Source organism: Juglans regia, chromosome 16 (assembly GCF_001411555.2).
Source record: "Juglans regia cultivar Chandler chromosome 16, Walnut 2.0, whole genome shotgun sequence".
In the NCBI taxonomy this organism is placed as follows: Eukaryota; Viridiplantae; Streptophyta; class Magnoliopsida; order Fagales; family Juglandaceae; genus Juglans; species Juglans regia.
The window spans coordinates 21,361,738-21,388,689 of record NC_049916.1 but is presented as its reverse complement, the minus strand read 5'-3'; the positions used below and the strand labels follow the sequence as shown (position 1 = coordinate 21,388,689).

Below are 26,952 nucleotides of genomic sequence, written 5' to 3'. Positions count from 1 at the left end.
AAATTAAACTAACTTAGTATCTATAATATTGTCATCCATCATTGTCTGAAACAGAAAATAAAGAAATAAACTTTTTATAGAAAAATTTAAATCAATCCAAATGTGCTGCATCATTGCGTCTTGCCATGATTTCCCTCCATAGTTCTTGGAAATATAACTGCTGCAATCCTGGCATGACATTCACGTCCATCATCATAATGTGCTGATCTACTTCCTTTTTGGTGAACTCTAGTTTCTCCACCAACAACCTTAGTCTTTCGTCCTCTTGATGGATTTTATTTAACTTTTTTTCATTATTATTTTTCATCTTCTCGAGCTCCAACCTCAGTTTTTCTTCCTCAAGACTGATTTTATTTACTTCTTTTTTCTTGTCATATTCCATCTTCTCGGCCTTGAGACGAAAAAATTCTTTCTCTTAAGCACGTGACGCCTCCAAAAGCGTATATTGCAGCTTGATGAGCACAACAATCTCCTTTGAATGCTGGCCTTGGGCCTTTCGTTTTCATTTCTTAGCTTTCTTTCCCATTGGTCGGTCAAATTCGATCACATCATTATCCATCACATTATTTGCCTCGAGATCAAAAATTGAATCTATCGTAACGCCGTAACATTGAGTCGGGGTAGGGGACGGGGACGGGGACATTGTCTTCCTTTGCTTTGGATCCTCTTTTGTGGAACGCCAAATCAATTTTGGTTGGTCCTTCAATAGGTGCCAACAATACTCGAACTGGAAGAAACATTTCTCTAGCGATTGATATATAACCTTGGCCTTATCAAACTTGCATGTAAACAAAAAACTTTATGTTAAACCAATGTACAAAGAAATTAATTATTCGTAAAACAAGTAAGAGTATGAAAATTCTACCTTGTCTTGCTTGGTTATGCCACTTTAATTCAACCCTTTAACTGGGGCTAGTTCCGTACAAGATTTGTTTGTTGCCTTTTGAATAATCGACCATCGATGTATTAAAGACTTTATGGTCTGGTTATTTATGATTTATTTAAATTGCTAGAAGTATTCAAAAAAAAATTTCTAAAGTTAGAAGTATTTTTGGTTTGTACTCTGGACGACATCAATGCTACAATTAAGCTATGAGGAGATAAGAAACTTGTATTCTTCTGAGGTGAAGTTTGCACCCCTGACTGATTTCCTAACGCCGATATGATCGTTATGAGGTAGGGGTGGAGAGTCATCAACAGTCATAGGAGAGTTTCCATTTTGCCCACCGTAAGTGAGGTCTAGTTGAGGATCTTGACTTAGGAGGTTGGTAAAGTACATTTGTCCAGGGTCTTGTGAATCCATATCTAAAAATGAATTGAAATGTTAGACATGTAACTATGAAGTTTGAGATTTTTCCATCGCCGGCTTAGGAATCGAATATTGACATCTACGAAATTTGGCCATCCTTTCATGGCTGCAATAAGTGGTTGCCACTACTTGTTGGCCGTCCGGGTTATCTAGTCATCGAGAAAATGACCATAAATTTCCTGTATCCCCATTAGGCTTTGTCATCATCACAACCGATGGAGTTTAATTTACACATTACTTCTCTATTACAACATAACACAAAGCAATGACACAACAAAAAACAATGTAATAGAACTGACCAATTCACATATTCATATAAAACAACAACCAAACAGTATGCAAATCACAATAATACTAAATAAGAGCCATTCCATAATTACAAACTCTACCAAACTCTCATCAAAACCAAAAACCCAACGCACCAAATCCTCAAAATGCCACAATCGCAAGCCTCAATGAATGGATCGATCAAGAAAAATGATAAAACATGAGAGAGACAAACTTAAAAAAAAATCTATGTGAAAGCATCATCACTTTCTCGGCAACTAAACTAGAGAAAATATCCGAATTCCACTAGTACAACACTTTCAATCTCTCTACCAAACAATGATTCGCCCATTCCATAACCACAAACTCTACCAAATTTTCATCAAAACCAAAAATCCAAAGCACCAAATCATCAAAAAGCCACAATCGCAAGCCTCAATGAATGAATCGATCAAGAAAAACGATAAAACATGAGAGAGACAAACTTAAAAAAAAAAAATCTTGGTGAAAGCATCTCAACTTTCTCGACAGCCAAACAATCTCAGCGAGGATGAAAGAGTCAAAGAAAGTGAAAGTATAGATTAGTGGAAGAAATCCTAATCCGAAGAGATCGCCGACGTAGGGAGAGTTGTAGGCAAACATCTCATTCTATCTTGATCATGGCGTTGGGAGGAAGAAAAAGGGGAATAGAGAAATAGAGAATGAGAGAGATAGGAAAAGAAAAATAGACGAAAATGAGGGAAGAGAGAAACATACGATTTTGAAGAAACCAAGTTTCACTTACAAAAAATGCTGATGGAGAGGTTGCAATCGTTGGTGCTGCATTGCGAGGGAGGGGCCAACAGAGAGAGAAGAAGATACGGAATGAAGGGGAAACCGAATGGAGTTTGGGAACGATGGGGATGTACAGCCGTTCCCCAAATATGGGGAATTTCTGTATAGACCGTAAACACTAACAATAAAATGGGGATTGAGATGGGGAGGGGTTTTTGTTCAAAACCCTAAAATTTTTCCTAAATTATAGGGATAGAGGAGATATACAGACCCGAATGGGAATGCTCTAAGCGGTCAAACTATTTTTTCCCAACCAATAGCCCTCCAAAGGGTGACTTCTATGTAGCCAACTCACTTTAATTACCATGTGCCCCCATTAAATGGTATTACGCACGCTGCTCTTTCCATTCTCTCCCCACGGAACCAGAAACACAAACCCTCTCCATTCTCTCCCACAAAACCCAGATGACAACAACTCTCCATTCTCTTCCACAGAACCCAGACGACTGCCCTCTCCGCCACGACGACGGCCCCTCTCTTCGTGAACTTTGATTATGGCTGATATGCGTCGAAAATTAGAGATACCTAATCGAGACAAAGGTTGTTAGACCCCGTTGGAGCTTCTGACCCCAGCATTACACGAGTCCAACCCCACGACAACCACGCGGAGAGAGAGAGAGAGAGAGAGAGAGAGAGAGAGAGAGAGAGAGAGAGAGAGACTTCAACTTTTTTCTTTTTCTTTGCAGAATCAATGGCGTCTTGCATGAGAAACAATCGAGTCTCTCAAGCTTACTCTCCAAGAAAGCCACCAAGAGATCGCGGGCTAGCGAAAGCAATCGTAGGCAACCCAAAAATCTTGAACCTGTCAAGGCTCAGAAAATAGATCTCTTGAGCAAAAATGTAGTCAACCAGTTGTAGATTTCCTTGGCCAAACAAATTCTTCTGAAATAAAACCAAAGCCCAAGAATCTAAAATGTATGATTTTTCCCAAGAACATTCCGTAAGATTCAATGTTGAAGCAAAATCTAAAGAAACGGAATATCAAAGGACTAAAATTTCATTTACCCTCACCCTTTCTCTTTCTTCTTGTTCTGGAAAACTCGAGGAAGAAGAGCTAGAGGCATACGAGTTTTGCTTATGCGGAATTGATATTCATGCACCTCTTTTGGTTTCATGTGGAATATGTGATATGGCGAAATTCTATTGGAGTCTGTTAAGGCCTCAACAACAGCCCGACCGGTTCAAATTGGGATTGTAATTTATTTCCCGTTAAAGGTTTCATTCTTCCCAAACCAGACGCGCGACATAGAGAGAACTTGTCCCTAGCTTTTGCTTTGATCAAATTCTAGGGTTTTCTATGTGCTTCATCGAGTTTTTTTTTTTTAATTTTTTATATGCGTAAGCGTTTTCCTCTCATCCATCTTTCAATTCCTACTACGTTTTCTCTTCTCTGGATGTTTTCTTATTCGTACCTATTTGGTGTGTCTTTCTAGGGTTTTCATTTTGAAGAGAGGGCGCATTATGCAAATTTTTTGGTTTTCAGATACAGAAATCATAAGATTGAATCGTATCTGTAAGTACTAATATTCGTTTGGGGTTCTAGAATTAGATCTTGTTTGAATTCATTGTCATTTATTATTTTCCTATTTGCCTCCTTTGAATTATTTATTTGGGTTTTCATTTTCAATTTGAGAATTATATACTGTTAGTGTTATTTACAATCCTATGAATTATAGCCAATGTACACTAATATATAGCAACAGCCTGATGGTTTAAGATCCTTCTAGTCCTAAACCAGAATATAATTCATAGACAATATTAAAAGATTATGGGATGTTTCATTGAAAGGGCCTTGTGTTTCTCACTCCAAATGTAATAAATCATGAGATCTAAGTGTTTGAAGAAACTTTTACAAATTAGTTTTTTGTGATTTATTTTGTAGACCAAAGATTTCTCTTATTAAACATTTACAAATCATGCTTAGAAGAAACTTTTCTTTGAAGCTAGCTACAAAGCATCGAGTCTTGGTTTCTTTCAAATTCATATGGATTAGAAGCATAATTCATTTCATACTTTTTAAGTACTAGTTGTGCTTTGTGAAAGGAAGTTGGAAAAAGAAAAAAATACTCACAATATTTAACATCATGCTTGGCATGCATGGATTTCCTAGAGTATACCTTATATAACAATGTAGAAAAATTTAGTAATTTCAACTATTTCTAGAGACAGTGCATGTGAAATATCACTACAAAAATAATGCTTACATATAGTCAGTTATTTGTGATAAAAAGCAATCTGTTCTCGTCGTAAATAGTCATTTTCATTCTAAATAATTGTTATTCTTATAGTGAATATAGCATAAAAGTCGATCATGAGATGCATACATGATGAAGATCAGGTCCAACATAATTCATTCTTTTGTTAATATAATCATAAAAGTAGTTTCAAAAGTATAGTCCAACAACTTATAATCGCTTTTCAAGATTCTGGTTAAGTGATGGAAGTACCATATCTTCTTGCTATATATAAAAGCAAGAAAGACTCAAAAGTCGGGAAAAAAATTATTTGGAAAATGATGCACTGAAATGATTCGAAAGTCATGAGAAGCTACTTTTCCTTGCTGATCCTTTTTTTCCTTGAAAAAAAAAGAAAAAAAATTGATGGGAAACCATGGGGGAGCCGGCTGGTACGTACTGCAACTGCAATGCATATTTGCATGTAATTCATCATATATTGGCTAGTCAACATATATATATAAATATATATATATATTATATAACAACTGGGGAAAGTAAAGGGGGCTTTGCTCAAAGTATATATCTTAAATGGGCTACTTATATCATGTTCTAATAATGTGATTACAATCAAACTTCTACAAATTAATATTATAGAAAAGATATTGCAAAGGGTGCTCATGTCCTTTAATTGTTCTTTTTTTATCAACATCATGACTCTAATTTCTTTACTTGTATTTCATTTTTTAAGCACAAAGAAGTTGATAGATATGGATGCTACACCTAGTGGGACTCTACTAGGAGAGCCGGATGGCATAGTTCCTAGTCCTACACCGAGCTCTAGACCCCCTTCTAGAGCAGCTACTTCTTATACAAGTAATCGATTCACACTCTCAGTAGACATAGAAGATGAGGATGTTTTTAATGAGGAGGAGATGGATATTGGGGACGATCCGGATATACCACCTGCATCTGCAATGCCACAAGTAACACGACCTATTAAAAAAAGTCATGGATATGAGAACATTTTATTAAAATTCCTAGTGATTGTGAGAACCCGTAGGCGAGATGCCACTACTGTGGGCAACTTTGTGAATGTCATTCGAAGAAGTAAGATACTTCTGTATTGATCGCACATCTTAATAGTTGCCAGCGGTACAAGATACACAAGGGATTGGCGGCCACTGATAAGATCAAGCCTAGTTACGAAACTTCTACGGCCACTGATGGTACACAGGTTAAGAAATTGGCCATCACTCAATGCAGTGAGAAGATATTGAGGAAAATGCTTGTATAGATGATAATTATTAATGAGATGCCTTTTACCACAGTCGACAAAAGAGGCTTCCAAAAGTTTGTACAAACTATTGAGCCACGATTTCTCATTTCATCACTGTATATAGTGATGCGAGATTGTATGAAGAGACATGCGAAAGAGAAGACAAAGATGAAGAAGATGTTTATTACCATTGGCCAGAGAGTGTCATTTACGACTGACACACGGACGTCTATACAGAACGTTTGCTACATGTGTATCACAGTACACTAAATTGACAGTGAGTGGAATTTGCATAAACGAATTATTGGCTTCAAAGAAATTGTTGATCATAAGGGTGCATCAATTGGGACGGAAATGGATGATTGTATAAAAGATTGGAAAAATGTTGTCTATTACAGTTAACAATGCCAGTGCCAATGACACTGCAATTGATTGGTTCAAGAGGAATACGATAGTGAAAGATGATGTCATTCGTTAGCACGAGTTTATTCATGTTCAATGCTGTGCTCATATCATCAGCCTCATAGTTGTTGATAGGTTAAAAGAGGTTGATAATTTCATTACCAGAGTCCACAACATTATGCGATGTGTGAGAGATTCCTCCCAAAAGCTTGCCAAGTTTAAAGCAATAACATAACAACTTCAGATTGGACGTTCTGACTCGATGTAATTTTACATACATGATGTTGGATATGGCACAAAAGTACCAAAGAGCGTTCGAGTGGATGAAGGTTGAGGATGGGGACATGATGTATGTTTTGTTGGAGGCAACAGGAAGGGTTCGATGCACCGGACGCACATGATTGGACTCGTGTGAGGTACTTTGTTCAATTTTTTAAAATTTTTTATGACATAACTATGCGGATATTTGGATCCAAATATACGGCTGCAAACTTGTACTTCAGCGAGCTCTCAGGGCTTCACTTCCACTTGAAAAATAGTTGTGCTGATTCTAGGGGATAGTTATCTGTTATGGCTACGAGGATGAAGACTAAATATGATAAATATTGGGAGAATATTGAGAAGATAAATAGATTACTATTTGTGGCTGTGATCCTTGACTCTCGATATAAGTTGGCCGTTATAGAATTTTGGGTAAATTTCGTCCTCGAGGCAGTTAAGGCTGCACAATTTATTAGAGTGTTAAAAAGTGATATTGATAACTTATACAGTCACTACAACAATAGTGGTCAGCCTTCATCCGCAGCTAATAGCTCCTCACACTCGAGGCCGACGGGGTCGACATCTTTCTTAGATGATCATGAACCATCTGGAGAGGATACATGCCATTTTATTATGCATAAGTATCATCAACTCATTACAACGAGAAATATTATGCAGTGTACGTCTAAGGTTGAACGATATTTTATGGAAGCTGTCGAGGCACCTAGTGGCGTATTTCAGTTATTAACTTGGTGGAAGGTTAATTCTGCCAAGTATTCAGTCATTTCTCATATAGCCCGATATGTGCTAGTCATTCATGTCATTATGGTTGTCTTGGAGTCGGCGTTTAGCATTAAATGTCGCTTGTTGGATGCTTATCGGACTTCATTGTTACTGTCAACTGTGGAGGCTCTCGTTTGCACATAGAACTGGATAAGTGAAACGCCCATTGGACTAGATACCGTTGGTGTTGATGCCGAGAGCTATAGGCTTGAATCGGGTAACTTTATATGCTTTTAAATAATTATTTAATTATTTTAAATGTTTCATTTATTTAACTTCTATTTTTTATGATTTTATAGACCTAATTGTAAATCTTAACATAATTGTCAATGACTGAAAGTCTGAGATGGACGCCCCTTGAGAGTTGGGATGGAGTTGAGGGACTATGGACAATGGAGAACCCTTTTTATTGGTGGGAATCAAATTTTACTTTTACCGTGTTCAATTTTTTATTATCAATTTTTTTCCTTGTATTGATTGAGACTTTCTATCTTCATTTTAAGTATGACCATTGAGTAAAATCCTTATTGCACAAGTGCACATGTTAACTGTTTACAATGTTTAGTGTTTATGTAATTATCTTTAAGTCAGTGTTCAGTGTTGTAATAAATAAGACTGTTATAACTTATGGTTACATGTTATTTAATTTTTGAATTGTTATATTTAAGTTTTTTTATTATTTTTTCAGTATTTTTTTTATAGGTTTAGAATTGGGCTTTGGTGAGCCCAAAAGTCGAAAAAGGGCCTTGGTCGGCCCAATATTCATACTTTGGAAATAATTTCTCCACGTAAAGTGGTTCATTAATTGTTTTGCTGTTCTGTATACTTCTCCTTTATTCTTCAACTGAGTTCTGTCTCAAGCACTCTCTCTGTGATTGCAATCTCTCTGCAACTCTTGTCTATTTACGGCTGGGGTTGTCTTTCAACTGGAATCATCTGTCTTTCAATATGGCCTTAGCAGTATCCGCAATCGGTTTTGAAGGTTATGAAAAGAGGCTAGAAATATTATGAAAAGAGGCTAGAAATATCATTCTTTGAGCAGGGCATATTTGTCGATCCTGATGGAAAGGGCCTTCGATCTCTGTAGAAAGTTCAATTGGATGATATTCTTGGACCAGCTGAGTGTACTATAGTTGCTTCACTGTCAAATGATCATGTGGACTCATACGTTCTTTCGGAATCTAGCCTCTTTATTTATCCATACAAGATCATTATCAAAACCTGTGGGACAACCAAGTTACCACTCTCAATCCCACCCATTCTAAAATTTGCTGAGATGCTTTCCCTTGCTGTAAGATCTGTGAGGTACACTCGTGGAAGTTTTATCTTTCCTGGAGCTCAATCATATCCACATCGTACCTTCTCAGAAGAAGTTTCTGTACTGGATACCAATTTTGGGAAGCTTGGTTTGGGCAGCAAGGCTTATGTTATGGGTCTAAAAAACCACAGAAATGGCATGTGTATTCTGCGTCTGCTGAATTTGCAAGCTCATGCGACTCTGTTTACACACTAGAAATGTGCATGACTGGTTTGGACAGGGAAATGGCATCTGTATTCATTCTATAAAGCCCAATCAGACGCTGCAGCTGTGATGACCATCAATTCAGGTATAAGAAAAATTCTTCCAGATTCTGATATATGCGATTTCGAATTCGACCCGTGGTTATTCCATGAATGCTATTGAAGGAGATGCAATTTCTACCATTCATGTTACACCTGAAGATGGTTTCAGACTTCAGTTATGCGAGTGTTGAAACAGTTGGGTATGATTTGAATCTGAGGCTGTTGATTGAGAGGGCATTGGCTTGTTTCCATCCTAGCGAATTATCTACTGCGGTGCATGCTGATGTTGTGGGTAAATCATTTGAGCATAATTGTTCACTGAATGTCAAGGGATACTGTCGCAGAGAGAGGAGCCATGAAGAGCTTGGAATTGGCGGTTCCATTGTCTACCAGAGGTTCGTACTGTAGGCTCTGGTTCTCTCCCAAGTCAACTCTGAAATGCTGGCAAGAGGAAGAACAGGAAGAAGAATATTCGCAAATGTTTAATGAAAAAGCCTACTCCATTGTGGTCTGCATCTTTGAATTAAATAAAAGCATTTCTTGTCAGCCTTACTCTGATAAGGCATAGTCCTTTAGTTTTCTTCAATGGTGTGAAGCGATATGCCTAGTCATAGTCATCTCTTGCACTGCAGAAGCTCTCTTGTCTTTATGTTATCTTGTCTGGCATCTGTTGGGTCTCTCTCTCTCTCTCTCTCTCTCTCTAAATGAAATGTTGGGGTCTTATAATGAGATTCCAGAGTCATTACTGCAGTCTGTCAAGCCATTGGATTCATCTTGAAAATTGATTCTGTGTTTGCGGAAGTACTCTTCAATGATTGCTGAATTTCATTCCTAATGGACGTGCAATCCAATCCCTCTATACACCTCTCTCTATTATTATTTGTTTTTCAAGAGAGACCATACCCAATTTTGTTGATAAACCGTCTTTTTTTCTTCTCTTTTTTTTTTTTCGCAAGATGAATTTTTTTCTCAGCTAATAAACTATCGGTTCGCTCAAGACATGGAAGAACGCATCCTCCACACTCGTCTCGAGAATTTACAAATCAGTGGAAATGAGAGGAAGCAAGCAGACCGATCTCCCAAACGGACTCGTAACTGTGTGAGACAGATAGGTTACTGTCCCCCTTAACAAGCTTCCAAGTGTTCTGTTCATGTGTCCATTGCTGGGAAATTGTGGAGGTTTTTGCTATGAATATATTGAGAGAGAGAGAGAGAGAGTCAAATGAGGAGCGATAGTGAAGAAAGAAAACCCACAAAAATTCATATTTATTCTGTCAATATCTTCTCCATTGTATCCCTATACATTTTTAGTTTCATCTTGATACATATGAACCGTTGTGGATGCGTGCCAAAGTGGAGAAACTGTCTTTTTCATCGAGTCTTGTTTTCTTCCTTGAGAGGTATCCTTCATGACAGATTTTGCCTGCTGTAGCCTACTTCCGTTTGTTTTGTTGTTGAACAAAGCCCACCAAGCAAGAATACGCCAGGAGAAAGGGAGAAAAGAAGAAATTTGAAGACAGATTCCCTTCAAACTCCTATCTGATGCGTCTGAACTCACACTCCTCACTTTTTGAAGTGGATTACATAATTTTGCAGTAATTGTTTTTTCCTCTCTCACTAGGAAGAGCTATGAATATAATCTGTAGTAGTCTCATTGAATGTGCTTGTCCCTGTAGTACGGGGGACCAGGAAGCAGTGTGTTTTTTTCCCTTCGTTTTTACACGCAGGAAAGCAATTGATCAGCTTCTCTTCTCACTTTTGAAATGTTAAATATCAACTCAAGTTTTAACAGTAGCTTCTCAACAGTCTAGATAGCTGCTCTAAATATCAGACTTGTCTCCAAATATCAAGTTTGTTTCTAAATATTAAACTTATTTCTAAAATATCAAGTTTGTCTCTTACAGCCACTTTTATTATTTGTTTATCTCCTGAAACTTCTCCTATAAAAGAAGATCATATTGTAAATAAAATAGAGTCTGTGGGACATAGAAGAGGGCCATTTGTAGAGATAGATATAATCCTATTAGAGTTTGTATATTTTGTACAAACACTTTGAAATCTACTCTTTCCAATACAGTGGATATAGACAAATTACCGAACCACTTACATATTGTCCCTATCTTGTGTTTGGGTGTGATTTTGGGTGGTTTTGATACAACATGAAATGTTTTACTTTCCATGTTTTTGCGTGGTTAGAGTGAATGCAGGCTTTGAGCAGACCTGCTGTGCTGAAAAACAATTGAGCCTAAGACAAGATCACGAGTTTGTCAAAAGTAGTGTTTTTTTTTTTCCTTCCCTTTTTTGATCTTGGGAGTACTTCAAACTAACGCCTTGGTAAATGGTTTTTGACACCTTAAGATTTAGACAAAATGAAAAGGTAATAGTTTTATGCAGAATACAGAATTTTCTTGGTGCAGTCCATAAATGAATATATATATATATTCTATGGAAAGAAACCTCTTGAAATCTGTAGTCTGTTAAGTCCGATGAACTTCTAGGTAAAGAAGTTGCACTTGCCATAGGTGTGTTGACATGGTTTTGCAGACATTGTCATCAAGGAACAAACGCGTTTCAAGCCCTACCATTCAATATGAAAATGTTCTTGAAACAGCATCATGCATTGTGGATTTGTGGGCTTTCACTGTTTTTTCTATGGACACTGACTGGAATAAGAATGAAATTCCCATGCAGGAAAAGGAACTTTTGATCATTGGGGAGGAACGGTGCACGTCTACTAAATTATGGGATCCGCATATATTTTGAAGAGGATCCAATTCCTCAACATTTCCAAACAGTTTACTTCATTTATTTATTATGGGCTTAAAGCATAAATGGCGTGTCAGCTCTGTCTTAATGCTCAAGTACCATAAACATTACATGAATCATGGCGAATTTTTTACTCAAACAGGACCCATTAAATTTGAACTTAAACAGCATATTGAGTGTCGAATTTCTTGTTATTATTTTACTTTGCAACGAGAGCCGACTATCTTTGTCTTCTTGTTGATGCTCCCTTCCACTTACTTTTGTTTGTAATGGTTTTAAAAGATGCTTGATCATATGAAAAATATTTTAGCAATAAAATGATTATATAAAAGTAATTTCATAAATTAATGTGATTTGATGTAGTTTGTTAGATTATAAAATTATTTTTATTGTAAAGTAGATCTGACAGATCACATGAAACTTGTAAGATTATTTTTGTGTAATCTCTCTTGAATTATATTATTGAGACAAAATGCTGATTAGTCTAGAGAGAGAGAGAGAGAGAGATGGTAATAGTTGCTTTTACCTTTCCCTATTAGTGGGCATGGTGTTAAGAATGGGAGAGATTGCGAAGGTCGTGTATGCACTACAAAAAGAAAGAAAAGTAGGGCTGCGGGAGAGGTATCCTAAGCTATTGGAGATGGGAATTGGAATTTATTCTGGCTTCACCTTTTTATATATGCATAGACAACATATCACAAGAGTATTGGTGTTGGATTAGCCATCTCAATATTTAAAATTTGACTAAAATATAATTTTTTTATTTTTATCTAATTACTCAAAACTTAAAGTCTACATTAAATTAGTCATCACATTCTTTATAATAATAAAATATTATTATTTTTTATTATTTATATTTATTTAATTATTTTTAAATACTTTTTTATTTTTTATTTTCATAATCTCCAATAGCCTCCAATAGTCATATTCATTTTCATCAATTGAATCCAACAATCTATAAAATTAGCATCTCTACTTGACAATTTTTATAGATTTTAACAAAAAATATTATTACGTACATTCATAATCTCATATGCAGTCAACTAAAGAAACAGTTTTGGATGCACATTCATTTTTTATGCATCCAAAAAGTACTTGCCTGTTTTTGAACATTCACAATGCTAATGGTCACTGCCTGCCCATGTAATTTTATGCACATTCACAACCCCATATGCACAAACCACATGATCACACCCTATAACATCAGCATATAGGTTAGGTCACACCTGCGACAGAAACTCATTAGTTGACTCTGGTTCAGATGAAACATCAAGCTTTTTCATCGCAACAACTTTTTCATTATTGAGATTAATTCAGTTCAGTCTAATTTTAAACTGAATCTAATATCCAAATACTCAACTTTTAAATTACTAAACATCACTCAACTTAAAACTTCTTTACATATGAGACTCACAATCTTTTTCAACTTCTCATAAATACATTTAAACTCATCTTACCATCCAAACACATCTAAACTCATCTTAGGTGGACCCCATAAAACTCATTTCATTATCTCAACTCATTACTATTCATAAAGAACTCAACTCAGCTCAACATCCAAACGGGATCTTAAACTTGCATAATAGACTCTTCCATAGGATCCTTCACCAATCAAGGCCTTCGATCCAAAATTATCAGTATTTTCTTTCAAATTTAATAGGAGGTGACACCTTACCACCTCTTTGGGGCCCTAACATGCAAAAGAAAAAAAGAAAATAAATACAAGTAATGCTTAAGAATTCAAAAATGCAAAATCAATTGCTAAATTTTCAAAATAGAGAGCAGGTGTGCCAAAGACCATAAATCATCATTGATTACTAGATGCAATTATATCCGATAATCCCTATAATTCATAATAATGCATATCTACATTAAAGATAGAAGAATAAAAATAAGTCAGAAGTCAGATGAAAAAAAAAAAGACATTAAAATATACACATTGCTATAGGACGTAAACACCCATATGCAAAGATGGAGTGTACAAAATCAATGGGTTGAAACCCAAACAAACCGAGCAAAATGAACACAGAAAAATCAAGGCTAGGGTTTCGAATGTTATCTTGTTGCTAGTATATGATCTGGAGAGAAGTTCTGAGGAGCTGCTGGAAAGGAGCTGTGGGATTTTTTGTGGTAGATCTGGATTCAGTTGTCGCATGGGAGATGGGGAGGGAAGAATCTAGAAACATAGTCGCAGGAAGAAAAAGAGCCGTGAGATACACTAGCGGGAAGGAAAAGGGAAACGACTGTGAGAAAGGAAACAGTAAAATATTAGAATGAAGATGCTATAGTTCATGTCATATATGACTCTAGAGATGAATTTACTATAGCTAATCTTCCATATGAATTGTGTTTAGCTAATTCAATGTAGGCACAATTTATTGGACATTCTTCAAAATATGACTTTCACTGGCATTTGGCTAAACCAACGCCTTAGCCAGTGCTCTAACCCATACTCAACTCACCCACAACCCCAACCCAAAGGGACGTTGTCCCTTGTATTCGATACTTGCCTATAAAAGGAAATGAAAGACCCTTTACATTAGGCTGTTAAATTGCAATTAATGTATTTGTTAGTAGCTTTGGAAAAAAAAAATTACTCAAGTTATTATCTAATTTTGTCGGTGAGAGAGAGAAATATATGAAGTGGATACTCCAACAACTCACTTTTATCTTTCTTATTATACTTTAGACCTTCGAGTTCTTATATACCCGAACTTAAAAGAATCTTGATCCAGTTAGCTTTTGTATGAAAATCACAAAGAAGATGATCTTCAAAGCAACTATATCTGTGATTAACAGGCCCCCTAGTTTAATGAATCATTTCAAACTTCTCATGAATCAGGTTAAACTAGGTCGATATCAAGTTCTCTGTGTAAAGTATTTAGTAGAAAACTACAGTGGGAGGCAGGGAAGAAATAGAGAGGAAAACAAGAGTGCATGTGAATTGTTTCTTCTTCTTTTACCCAGTATGGGGAGTGGGGTAGGGTTCATCAACTATTTTGAAAGGCTTTTACAATCTTCAATCTTCAAAGGGACAGCGCCAAAGACAAAAACATGTAGGTATTACCAAATTGTTGAAGATAGAGAATCTCCTTCCAGGCTTTCCCCCCATTCAAACATACCAAGTGGGGGTAAAACAGAACAATTATTTCCTACTCATTTGATAACCCATCTCCCCAAGTGCAGAGGGCGTAGTTTCATTATTATGCTCAGCTTCTCTTAACCCCACTTGCTTTGGCTCTGCCTTTTTGACTCCCTCCACCACCTTGCTGGCAAATCTCCTTTGCTGATTGGTAATATTACGCGCCATTAATCAATTATGAGATTAAGAAGAGTTAAAGGGCCAAAAGTAGTGGTGATTAGTGCATGACAGGAACAACAAAAGGGAGTACTGAAAATGGACAGGAAACGACACCACATGTTCTATCTCATGGTTCTGAAAAGTAAAGAAATTAATCCAGTAGTACTAAGTGGAAGGCTTTTATTGGCTGTGTGGGTGTGAAGGGAAGGGAAGGGAAGGGACAAATTAGTGCAAATGTATTCCAAATTCTCCCCCTCCAAGTGCATTGGCTCCTAATGCATTGGACATTTTGTGATTAGTACCATCTTGTGTGTCTATTTCTGTTCTATTTGATACTCTCAAATTCAGTTGAAAACATGATAAAATTATTTTGATAAATTTACTACCAAATTGTAATTTATTCTAAGGGTTTGTATGTATATTAAATGTACGGAAGTGTTTTGCGGATCATATTTTTGTCTAGTGGTTTCCCTCTCTAAATCCCGTCATTCCTAGTCACTCGTACAATTAAAATGATGAAAATTAAGATGAAAAAGAAATATACACAAATATTTAGAATAGAATCTTTGTAGTAACAAAAATAAAAATGATTGGTCGAGATTTTACCAACTGATCGAGGTGATTGGTCTTTAGGTGTCTTGACTGTCTAAAAAACCAGTTCAGATGGACTCCCTAAACCACGGCGTGGGCACTAAAAGGCCAGTGTCCAAACACAGGCTAATTAAATTGCTTATAAAGATAATCCCTTTATTCAAAGCTAATCCAGCCTTAATTAACTTTGTCTGATCACAAATGACAACCATCGGATCGACTTTACCTTCACCGATGACATTAATGTAAAAGCAGCAGGCAATCAGTCCAAAGAAACGTTAGTTTGAGACACAAAGTCAACGACGCGCTGTGGGGCCGGGATTGCACGTGTACCCATGAACGATTACAATATATAGCTATGATCAGGGAGAGAAGGGTGGAGCCCAAATTATATGATATTTTGTATTGGTGGGGCAGTCCACCAAGAATAAAGGTTGGGGCCTCAAGCATTTTACAATACATATAAAGAGGCATGCTGATTGCTGACACTGCTTTCTAGGCTTCTAGCAAAGAGTGAGTATATTTACTACCGCCTCTTCTTTATCTCATGGGAACAAATGTGACATGCAGTTGCTTACCTGGTATTTAGGACCCCACAAAAATACATTGTACAAACATATACATGGTATTTACACAGACAGAGAGAGAGAGAGAGAGAGATTTTGCTTTTCAAAGTTTAATGCTTTTTGACTTGTTTTTGTTTGTTTTTCCAGAGCAGTTTGCTGCTTTTGATTGTTTATGAGACGTGCTGTCTGTTGAATGTGGAGACTGTGCTAGTGTTCATAGCATCAATAAAGAAAACCAAACTCAGATAATTGTAGGAATATATTTTAGAAAGAAAAAAAAAATTTAGAAAATATGCAAATATGTGAGAAATAATTAGGGACGCTACCCACATGATGTGGGGAGGGGTTTTCAACCTTGCCCCCTGCCCTCAGGCACCGATGCCAAGGGCGGGTTCAAAAATGCCATCCACCCCACCCCTCGCCTAAGCCAACTCATTGGGTTTAAAAAATTATTTTTAAATTTAAAAATATTTTTTAGATCCAAATTATAATATAATTTTAATTATAAATTAAAATTTATAAATATAAAAAGAATTTAAACTCATTAGAATTATATTTTAGATTGTCTTAGCCTCTTAGGCCAACTTTTATATAAGAAGCCAAGGCAATAGCTTGCCACTGGTTCAGCAGGCAAGGCGGATGGGAATTGGGTAGCGGGATACGGGCTCCCGCTGCCCACCCCTAAAAATAACCGGCCACAACTAAACTCCCATGAGTAGCCATTCCATCGTCGATCTCAACCTCAATACCTCGGGATTCTCTCATTTTTTTTCAAGAAAATAATTTGTACTATAACATAATGGCCAACCTCAATATTAAAAGCTTACTATGCACTTGATCTATTTTAGACACTTCCTCTGCACTCTTTATAGGGAAGTCACCAAATCTTTTTCCATGGCATATGATCTCACACTTTGCAGGGCTGTTTTTGGATCATCCAAGGGAGTTAGGGTGAGTTTGGATGTTGAAGTGAGTTGAGTGGAGATTATAAAATATTGTTAGAATATTATTTTTTAATATTATTATTATTTTGAGATTTGAAAAAGTTGAATTGTTTATTATATTTTGTATTTGGATTTGAAAAAATTGTAATGATGAGTTGGGATGAGTTAAGAGTAGTTAATGATCCAAAAGAAGTTTTAGTTATAGTCTATGAGACTCTTACAACTCGTACTCTTGATTTTTGATCTTGATATCACTTGTTGAATCATATGTTGTTGTCAATCCACTCAAAATTAATTAGTGTTAAAAAATTGATGGCATTTCGAATAAATTTATTTTTAAAATGATAAAAGGTAACAATATTGTGGACACACCCGACAAATACTTGGCGGTTGATACATTATTCTCTTTATGTTTTAAATTCAGGCACTGGGGAATGGAACGTCTCAACTCAAGCACCTTTTATTAATTAAAATTAAAAAAAGTGGGGTGATTGAAGGTATTTTCTTTTTGAAATCAACTTTTGCATTTATCAAGATTTGGCAAATGTGCCTCATTGCCTTTATATATTCTTTTCTTTGCTGAACCAGTGGCAAGCATTCTAGTTCTCTTTACTCTGTTTGCTACTGAACTTCTTTACTTTTGGTCTGAGAGAAGGTGTGGCTGTGTGGACTGCTGGTGTGGAAAGCGTATGGAATTGCTCTGGTTCGCTTCTTTTGTAAATATTACATTCAAAAAAAACAAAACCAGTTGAAGATTTCTTGTGTTCAAGTGTTCAAACCATTCCTAGCGGCTAGCAGCTCCTTCATAAAAAGGAAAAGCTGATTGTGGGTGGCATCTGGGCTCCTAGTTTTTTTTTAACTTTTCAGTTCAATGGAGAGGAGAGCGGATGGTGTTTTGTGTTTTGTGGCTTTCTTGTGCTTATGGACTTCAGCAACTGGTTTGCTTTCTCCCAAAGGTGTCAACTATGAAGGTAAATGGGGCTCTTTCTCATGTTTTGAATTACAGCTCTATAAAGATTGAATGGTCCTTCATAATTCTTATACATCCAACCTTTAAATTTCTTAAAAAAATCTTGTAGTTCTAGCTTTGATGGGCATCAAAGATTCTCTGGAGGATCCTCATAATCTTCTGGAAAATTGGGATGAGACTGCTGTGGATCCATGTAGCTGGACCATGGTCACTTGCTCTCCTGATGGTTTGGTCATTGGCCTGTAAGTACATACATATCAAAACCACGCAAGAAATTTGGAACTTGGAATAGGCGGGATAGGAACTCGGAAAATGAAAATCCTTCCTGCTATGAAACCTGAAGCCTATTGTTTTTTGAATTAGTTGAAATGGTTTTGATGCAGAGGAACTCCAAGCCAGAACTTGTCCGGTACCTTGTCACCTAACATTGGCAACTTGAAAAATCTCCAGTTTGTGTAAGTAAAACCCATTAATTAATAAAGTGTTCTAAATTCAGCATTGAGTATCTTATTCCAGGAGTTTTCTTGCAGGCTCCTGCAGAACAACAATATATCAGGACCAATCCCCTCTGAGATTGAGAAACTCCGAAAGCTTCGCACACTTGATCTTTCTAATAACAACTTCACCGGTCAACTTCCCAATAATCTATTCCTCCTGAAAAACCTTCAATACCTGTAAGTCAAATCATAAAACTGTTGTAATTAGACATAGCTTTAACTGCTCTTACTTCTATAAATCTGATGGTGGGATTTCAATTCCGATCAGGCGGCTAAACAATAACAGTCTCTCTGGAGTTTTTCCTCCAGCTTTGGCTAATATGACCCAGCTTTCTTTCGTGTAATTCTCTTCAAACCTTGTGTCTTTTCTCAACAATTATATTCCTGTCATGGAACTTGTATGATTATTATGTATCTGAATATGGTTTGCTTGGCTTGTTTAATGTTCTAGGGATCTGTCTTATAACAATTTGAGTGGTCCTGTACCCAAGTTGCATGTCAAGTCATTCAAGTAAGTCACTACTCAATCCAAAAATGTTCATTTTCCCTCTTCAAAACATTCCACTTTACCTATGTTTAACTATTTGTTTGTCTTTTGACTGGCACAGTGTTGTTGGAAACTCCTTGATATGTGCCACCGGAACTGAGAAGGATTGTTTTGGAACGACATCATTGCTACCTTCTTTCGCCTCGAATTATTCGTCAAGTAATTAGTTTCACCCTTTTTGCAGATTTCTTCAACTTGTTAAAAAAATTTACTGACTAATATAAAGACGTGTATCTCTGTTCATTATCGTTTGAAAAAATTTATTCATCCAGACTCTCAAAATCCCGGAACAACTAAGAGACAAAAAACTGCCTTAGCCTTTGGTTCAAGCTTAGGGTGCATCTGCCTGTTAATTCTTGGGTTTGGTTTCCTGCTTTGGTGGAGGCAACGGCACAACCAGCAAATAGTCTTTGATGTTTTTGGTTAGTAATAATATCTATAAATGGAATATAAATCAGTAGCAGAAAGCATCACATTAGTTTGTACTTAAATATTGAACTTTCAAATTTCAGAACAACATCATGAAGAACTTTGCCTTGGAAACTTAAGGAAATTTCAGCTCAGAGAACTACAGATTGCTACAAGCAACTTTAGCAGCAAGAACCTGATTGGAAAGGGTGGTTTCGGTAATGTCTATAAAGGGTGTCTTCAAGATGGTACAGTAGTAGCAGTGAAAAGGCTCAAAGATGGAAATGCCATTGGGGGTGAGGTCCAATTTCAAACGGAAATTGAGATGATCAGTCTAGCAGTGCACAGGCATCTTCTCCGGCTCTCTGGATTTTGTATGACTTCCACGGAGAGGCTTTTGGTTTACCCGTACATGTCGAATGGGAGTGTTGCTTCCCGTCTCAAAGGTGGGGTGCTTCCAACATTAGGCTTATACCATGCAATTTAGCTTGCAAGTAGAGCAAGATGTTAGGGTGTAATCAAGTAGCAAGTTTTGCACTAATATTTAAGCTTTTGTTTAAGATTGATATCTCCCCCTTCTATCTCCAACATGATGTCATGAACATAACATTTTTTTTCTCTTTCTCCATTGTAGTAAAACCAGCACTGGATTGGGGGACAAGGAAAAGAATTGCCTTGGGAGCTGCAAGGGGTTTGTTATACTTGCATGAGCAGTGTGATCCAAAGATAATTCACAGGGATGTGAAAGCTGCAAACATATTGCTTGACGACTTCTGCGAGGCTGTGGTAGGAGATTTTGGACTTGCAAAGTTGTTGGATCACCAGGATTCACATGTGACAACAGCCGTGAGAGGCACTGTGGGGCATATAGCTCCAGAGTATCTCTCCACAGGCCAGTCCTCTGAGAAAACAGATGTTTTTGGGTTTGGGATCCTTCTGCTTGAGTTAATATCTGGGCAAAGAGCTCTTGAGTTTGGGAAAACTGCAAACCAGAAAGGAGCCATCCTTGAATGGGTAAGACAAACACAAATTTCATTTTATGGTTTAAACATTTAAAAGTTTCAACTTGAAAACTCCATCCACCTTAGTAGAAATCTGATTCAAGAAACTTAAATTGTAGGTGAAGAAAATTCATCAGGAACAGAAGCTTGAAATGCTAGTTGACAAGGACTTGAAAAGCAACTATGATCCAATAGAGCTTGAAGAAACAGTTCGAGTTGCTTTGTTATGTACTCAATACCTTCCAAGTCACAGACCAAAGATGTCTGAAGTGGTACGAATGCTAGAAGGAGATGGTCTTGCGGAAAAATGGGAAGCTTCTCAGAGAGCTGAATCAACTAGATGCAGAGCCAATGAATTCTCCTCTTCGGAGCGATACTCTGATCTCACTGTTGACTCTTCTGTGCTTGGCCAAGCAATGGAGCTCTCTGGACCCAGGTGACATGTATGGTTGTGAAATGCAGAGAAAGTATGAAAGCAAGAGTCAATAGCACATTTATTTTCCATGAATTTGGGAGGGGAAAAAATAAAATCCCAGTGGAAATGAGTTGGTTGTATATTAGAATCATTGAAGCCTTGAAGAGTCGTGTTTATTTCTTACTGTACAGAATCTGATTTGGGAAACCGACGTCGAGAATTTGTTGGCAAGAATAATGATCTTGTATTGAATTTGTTTGTCTTATTAGCTATAGCTAACATGTTGAATCCCGAAAGAGATTCGTTACTGTCTGTCACCACGGAATTGAGGCATATTTTGTGGTTGGACTTTGGAGGGGATATTCACATCGCCTCTGGGTCGGGCCTGAATGAGATAGTAAAGTACATCGTGGCCCGAGTCGTGCACCTTTAGGTTGTATTTGGTTGTTGAATTAAACTCAATTAAACTCATCTCAAATCAATTATTGATATAATTTACTATTTTTTTAATTTTTTATAAAAAGTTAATATCATCTCAACCTACTTCATAGTTCATACATTTTAACTTAAAAAGTTAAATTTATTTTAATCTAAAAAAATTAAATTCATCTCAATGTGATCTACCAAATACTAATATTTATAACTCAATTCAACTCAACTCATCTCAACATCCAAACATAATTGGTCCATCAACACAACCATCTTACGAGCCGTACAAGACGCACCAACTCCAACACTCCTCTGCAAGAATATCTCGCATTTAAGGATTGTATCCGGCAAACGGAATGAGATTGCGTACAACACCCCTATCTTGGACGAAGTTAACGGAAAGTGACCACTTTGCCCACCTGCAATCAAAGCACAACCTAGGATGCCACATCACATTAAAGATTGTGGCCTGACATTTGTCCTCGAGATACTGACCCTTAACACAGGGTATGGAGTGTCCCTTGATATCTAGTATAAAAGTTGGACACTAGGTAACAATAGATTCTCTAGAGAAGAAATACTAACTTTGATATCAAAGGTTTTCCAAAGCAATCCCAAACCCACACCATTTTCTCTATATTGCATGTTATTAAACCCAATATCTAGTGTGTGAAACAAGTCATCAAATATAGTTTCCCAACCTTTGTCTTTTCAAGGGGTGACAAATCGTTTTTTCGAATCCGGTCGTGTCATTCTTTTTAATTCGTTTAATAATTAATTATAAATAAATTAATACAACACGACCCGTTTAAATCTATTTTATGTAAATGAATTGAATTAACACGCATAACTTATTTTACCTGATTAACAGAATTTCATATAAAAATTAAAATCTATATTTATTAATAACCACAATATCTCAAAAAATATATATCAATATTTTTCAAATTTTATCATATAATAAAATCAATATTATAAACCACACAATAACAAATATGACAAATATGAGCATAGATATAAAATTACAATCTTAATAATAAAAATATAAGCATACTAAAAAATATTAATATTACAACTTAACAACAACAAAATTTTAATTTTGAAATAAAATCTAAACAAGTTGATTTCGTGTTAAACGAGTTAATCTGTTAATAAATCGTGTCTAAACAGATTAACTCATTTTTACCCGAACCCATTAACATCAAACCCAAACTCGTTAATTTTGTGTCTTAAATTCATAGGTTGTTACATATTGCCACCCGTACTTCCCATACCCACAGAGAGAGAGAGAGATGAACTGAAAACAACAGAGAATTCTTCGCTCTTTGGACTTTGATATGGATATCAATTTCAAGTCAATTTGGTTCAAACCACAAGCAGAAGAGAGAATTGCTCCATTTAGACAAAACACATATGTAAACCCCATCCAGTAAGTGAGTTCTCAGTCGGTAAAACTGTACCCACAAACAAAAACGCGAGGAATAAAAGAAACTTGTTTTACCAAAACGTCATTCACAATTTTACAAAAGTCAGGACCCAAGTATATGGAACTTCTGTCAGCAGAATCGTCCACAACCTATGCACATCGTCATTGGGGCAAGTTTCCAGTCTTGACAAAGCTATGGCTTCTCATTTGGACCGAAGTAAATGATTTCTGCAGTTGATGATGCCCGTCGAAATCGTGTCACCTCTTTTAAGATCCGATATCCATTGTAAAAGTCACCATCACGCTGCCGAATATGCATTGTCTCAAGCAAGGGTGACTTGACTAACAGGAGCTTGACAAACTCCATTTCAGGCTTTGAGAAATCATTGATTTGCATCTCTACCTCTCGAAGTTTGTTCAAGGAGATATCTGAGAAGTCTTGGGACTCCACAAACTTATCAACAGTTTTTACATTATCTGCAGTATCGCTCTTTGTATACCCAACCCCGAGTCTAAGTTTTTGCAAATTGGGGGAGCTTCTGATCAAGCAAAGAGCACAAGAGAACTCTCTCAGAAACTCAAAACGTAAAGCAGGCAATTCAAGAGTTTTTAGGTATTTAAGATTCGCTGGAAGCCTATCTGGTACATTGCCTGCAGCCAAAAACTTAAAGGAAACAAACGAAAATGACATAAGAAATATGGTCTGCTAAAGTAATGTACAAAAAAAAAAAAAGGCCATGGAGTTGTCCTACCTGCCAACATTGGTATCCTACATTGAGAGACTCTATAACAGGTAGAGAACGAAAAAACCCAATTATAACTGAAGTTTCGCTATTTTTTAATGCCTTCCGATACGCATTCGATGGAAGAAATGTAGCATGCCATCTGGCGTGAATATACAGGAACTTAAGCTTGGGAGCATCAATGTCGAGGTTGCCAATATAGAAGCAGCCTTTTAATGTCAATCGTTCAAGTAAGGGGCATTTGCAGATAAAAGTTTTCAATATGTCCACTTCGAAGGGAACATCCTGAAACTCAATGCTGATGAGATTATCAAATCCTTCAAATGTAGGCGGAGGATCGAACAGGCAATAAGATAGATGCAAATGCCTAAGTTGTAAACAAGCAAAAATAGTCTCAAGCAATTTCGGGGATCCGCGGCTCCAGTCCGAGCTCGAGAAGCAAAGGGTTAAATCCTGGATATCATTCCTAGCTAGGAAAGATATCAGATGCTTAATCTCCGGACAGCACTTAAATCCAGGAAGAGACAAAGTGAATTTAAGTATCGGCCCCTGATGGAGTAGTAAAACTTGATAAATAGTCAACATAAGTTCTCTAGGAGGCTTGTTGCGGAAAGTATCATCAAATGCAAGATGTGGAAGGGTTACCCAGTTGCGCCTCCATTTTTTTGACAAGACACTTGTCTTCACTGCATCTCGCAGAGGCAAAAATATCAATATGTTCTCTATAACGTTGTCTGGCAGGTAACTGAGAATATCACAGGGAGAAGGCATATTGCGTTTCATTTCTGAACTACTATAAGACACCATGAAAATTACCTGAGAATCAATATCAGCAAAAGAAATTAAACCGGAGCATTGAATTCACCTCTTAATGGTAATTATATTATTATTCGATTTCCTGAAACAAACTCTATGAAGCACCCAGAAAAACAACGGCTTAGTACTCGTTTGTCTCAAAATATAAAAACTATCAACAAAACTCAGCAACCTTCAGAAATAAGAGAGAACGTTCACAGGTAGATAGATTCCCACAAGCATTCAACATCGCATCTTTCAGTTTATTTCTTTTTAGTTACTCGTATATAAGTTGAATTCTTTTTGTCGTAACACTGATTTAAATTTCCGAAAGCTCTCCCCTTTTAACATTATAAACATCCAGAAAACCCCGAAATACGTACTTTGTTCAAAGACATTCAAAAATACCTTTCCTTTTATGGATTATTCGGAAATGCAGAAAATAAGGAGAGCAAAAGAAATTTTCTGTTCAATTCACCAATAAAAAAAATGGTCCGTAACACATTGAGCTCAGTATTCTGTAGACCCTCTTGTTCTAAACATATGAAAGGCAGGGACTTTATTCACAAGCGAGCCTAAGGAAAAGATGTGAACTTTAACGAAAGTATCCAGACCTCTTAACTCTCAATCTTGTAAAGACCCGAGATCAAAACACATCCTAAATCCCCCCATATCATTAAGAATAGACACAAAACAATTACCCAAAAGTGTCGAGCACCAAAATCTCATTAAAACAAAAAAAAAACAGAACAAAGCCAAATCATTCAAGGAGACAAAGAAGGACGGAGAAGAGAGACCGGCGAGGAGTGGGGGCATGGGCGATGGCGTGTCTAGTACTGAATGCTGAGGGGCGGCCGGCGAAGTTGAGTTTGAGAGAGTGGAAGCTTATAAAAAGGGATGTGAGTTTAGTCGGACTGGTCTGGGCCGTCCCGAGATGGCTTGTCGTCGTTTTAATTTTTTTTATATTTATTTTACGATCAGAAGAAATTATAATCAATTATATTAAAGATTTATTATACATCAATTACTATTTATTATTACATATTATATTTATAATTTTTTTTATAAAATATAAAGATATTTTTCATAGAGTAAAAATATTTTTTATGAAATATAGAGTAATAAATAATAATTAATGAGAAGAATTTTTCATGATATTAAATTATATTAATTAATAAATTTTTTAAACAAATTAAGGGTAAGCTTAGATGTTTAGGCTTCGTTTGGTTTCATAAATTCTCTCAACTCATCATTACAACTTTTTCAAATTCTAACATAAAATATAATAAACAATTTAATTTTTTCAAATCTCAAAATAATAATAATATTAAAAAATAATATTCTAACAATATTTTATCATCTCAACTCAACTCAACTCACTTTAACATCTAAACACAATCTTGTGAATTGAGTTGAGATAATAAAATATTATTATTATTATTATTTTAAAATTAAAAAAAATTGAATTATTTATTATATTTTATATTAAAATTTAAAAAAATTATAATGATAAGTTGAAATGAATTGAGATGAACTTAATTTTTAAATGATGCCTAAATCTTTCTATTTAACTTTTATTAAGATTATAGAGTAAAAGGTTTATTAGAAAACTTGAAAGACTAATTTGATTTCGAGGCTATCCATAAATCATAAATGTGTATTCAACTCTAAAAAAAATAATTAATAATTTCCGATTTTCTCATAATCAACCGAAAAGAAAGAAGGGTTAAAAAAGAATACTAATATAATATCACCTTAATAAATTCTCATCATATCATGATTTTGAAATTAACGATACAGGATATTGATAGCACTAGGATTTAAGCAGGAGTACGGAGTACAGACAAATAAAAATGATTATCGAGGTCTGAAGAGAAGATACAGTAAGATCCGATCTTGATCATTTTCTATGCTCTGATAGAAACCGTACGTCATCTTTCTGCACTGCAGCTTTACGTAGTAGATATTTTTCTTGGGTTGCGAGCAAGCTCGCTGCCCGTTAAAGTATATATCTGCTGCCTGCTGGACAGAACAACACTGCTAACTTGATTTCTTTTCTTTCTTTTTTTTTTTCAAGACCACGCTTATCAAACACTCAAAGCAGAGAGTTACGTTTAGGTAGAGAATATATGAAAAATATTGAAAATATCTGTGAATAATTATGAGTAAATATTAAAATAAATTTATGAATTTTATTAAAAGTATTTTAAGTTGTTTAGATGTGTAAAATATATTAAATTGTTAATTTTTAAATATGTAATTAAAAAATATGTAGATCTCATAAATATTAAAATGATTTTATTATAATAATTTTTTAATATTAATAAATATTGTAATGATTTTATTTTATTTATATATATAATAATGATAAATATTATAATTATTTTATTTTTATATATATAATAGTGATAAATATTATAGTAATGTTATTTTTTATTTATATATTATAGTGATTTTATTTTTTATTTATATTTAATGATGATAAATATTATGAGTAATACTACATACAGTCGTGGAATGCGCAAACGCCGTACAATCATTTTGAAAAAAAGTGAAGTTCACTATTAAAAAATTAATTTCTTTTCATATGAGTCCCATGTTTATTTATTTTTTTCAAAACGACTGTATGACGCTTGTACACTCACGATTGCAAATATCATTTCTCATTGATATATTCATTT

The 26,952-nt window shown here is 35.8% G+C and overlaps 2 protein-coding genes and 1 pseudogene across 3 annotated transcripts; 2 read left to right on the top strand and 1 right to left on the bottom strand.

Annotated features, from left to right (window-relative positions):
- The first annotated feature begins 8,146 nt into the window (after nt 1–8,146).
- Nucleotides 8,147–10,519, top strand: LOC109003809 (annotated as a pseudogene).
- A 7,113-nt stretch (nt 10,520–17,632) lies between these two features.
- LOC109003807 (protein NSP-INTERACTING KINASE 2-like) lies at nt 17,633–21,115 on the top strand. Its single transcript, XM_018982108.2, has 11 exons — nt 17,633–18,011; nt 18,120–18,252; nt 18,394–18,465; nt 18,541–18,684; nt 18,776–18,847; nt 18,959–19,018; nt 19,116–19,213; nt 19,327–19,476; nt 19,567–19,908; nt 20,097–20,476; nt 20,583–21,115. Exons 1-11 carry the CDS (start codon nt 17,912–17,914, stop codon nt 20,901–20,903), a joined length of 1,872 nt encoding a protein of 623 aa, XP_018837653.1. The 5' UTR covers nt 17,633–17,911; the 3' UTR covers nt 20,904–21,115.
- A 1,606-nt stretch (nt 21,116–22,721) lies between these two features.
- LOC109003808 (F-box/FBD/LRR-repeat protein At1g13570-like) lies at nt 22,722–25,207 on the bottom strand. 2 transcript variants are annotated; one of them, XM_035686694.1, is made up of 4 exons: nt 25,069–25,190; nt 24,122–24,292; nt 23,486–24,025; nt 22,722–23,397 (listed from the first exon to the last, which is right to left on the bottom strand). In XM_035686694.1, the coding sequence occupies exons 2-4, from the start codon at nt 24,281–24,283 to the stop codon at nt 22,927–22,929; spliced, it is 1,173 nt and encodes a 390-aa protein (XP_035542587.1). In that variant the 5' UTR covers nt 24,284–24,292; nt 25,069–25,190; the 3' UTR covers nt 22,722–22,926. The 2 variants fall into 2 exon arrangements, with proteins under 2 accessions (XP_035542587.1, XP_018837654.1); XM_018982109.2 differs by having other exon boundaries at nt 23,486–24,292; nt 25,069–25,207.
- Nucleotides 25,208–26,952: the final 1,745 nt, after the last annotated feature.

What these genes read in the sequence shown, in the direction of transcription:
- LOC109003807 (XM_018982108.2), top strand. Translation starts at nt 17,912, where the DNA reads ATGGAGAGGAGAGCGGATGGTGTTTTGTGTTTTGTGGCTTTCTTGTGC. An exon ending in AATAGTCTTTGATGTTTTTG is followed by an intron (nt 19,477 to 19,566) that starts GTTAGTAATAAT and finishes TTCAAATTTCAG; the next exon opens with AACAACATCATGAAGAACTT. An exon ending in AAGGAGCCATCCTTGAATGG is followed by an intron (nt 20,477 to 20,582) that starts GTAAGACAAACA and finishes CTTAAATTGTAG; the next exon opens with GTGAAGAAAATTCATCAGGA.
- LOC109003808 (XM_018982109.2), bottom strand. Translation starts at nt 24,283, where the DNA reads ATGGTGTCTTATAGTAGTTCAGAAATGAAACGCAATATGCCTTCTCCC. An exon ending in TAGGATACCAATGTTGGCAG is followed by an intron (nt 23,398 to 23,485) that starts GTAGGACAACTC and finishes GTTTCCTTTAAG; the next exon opens with TTTTTGGCTGCAGGCAATGT.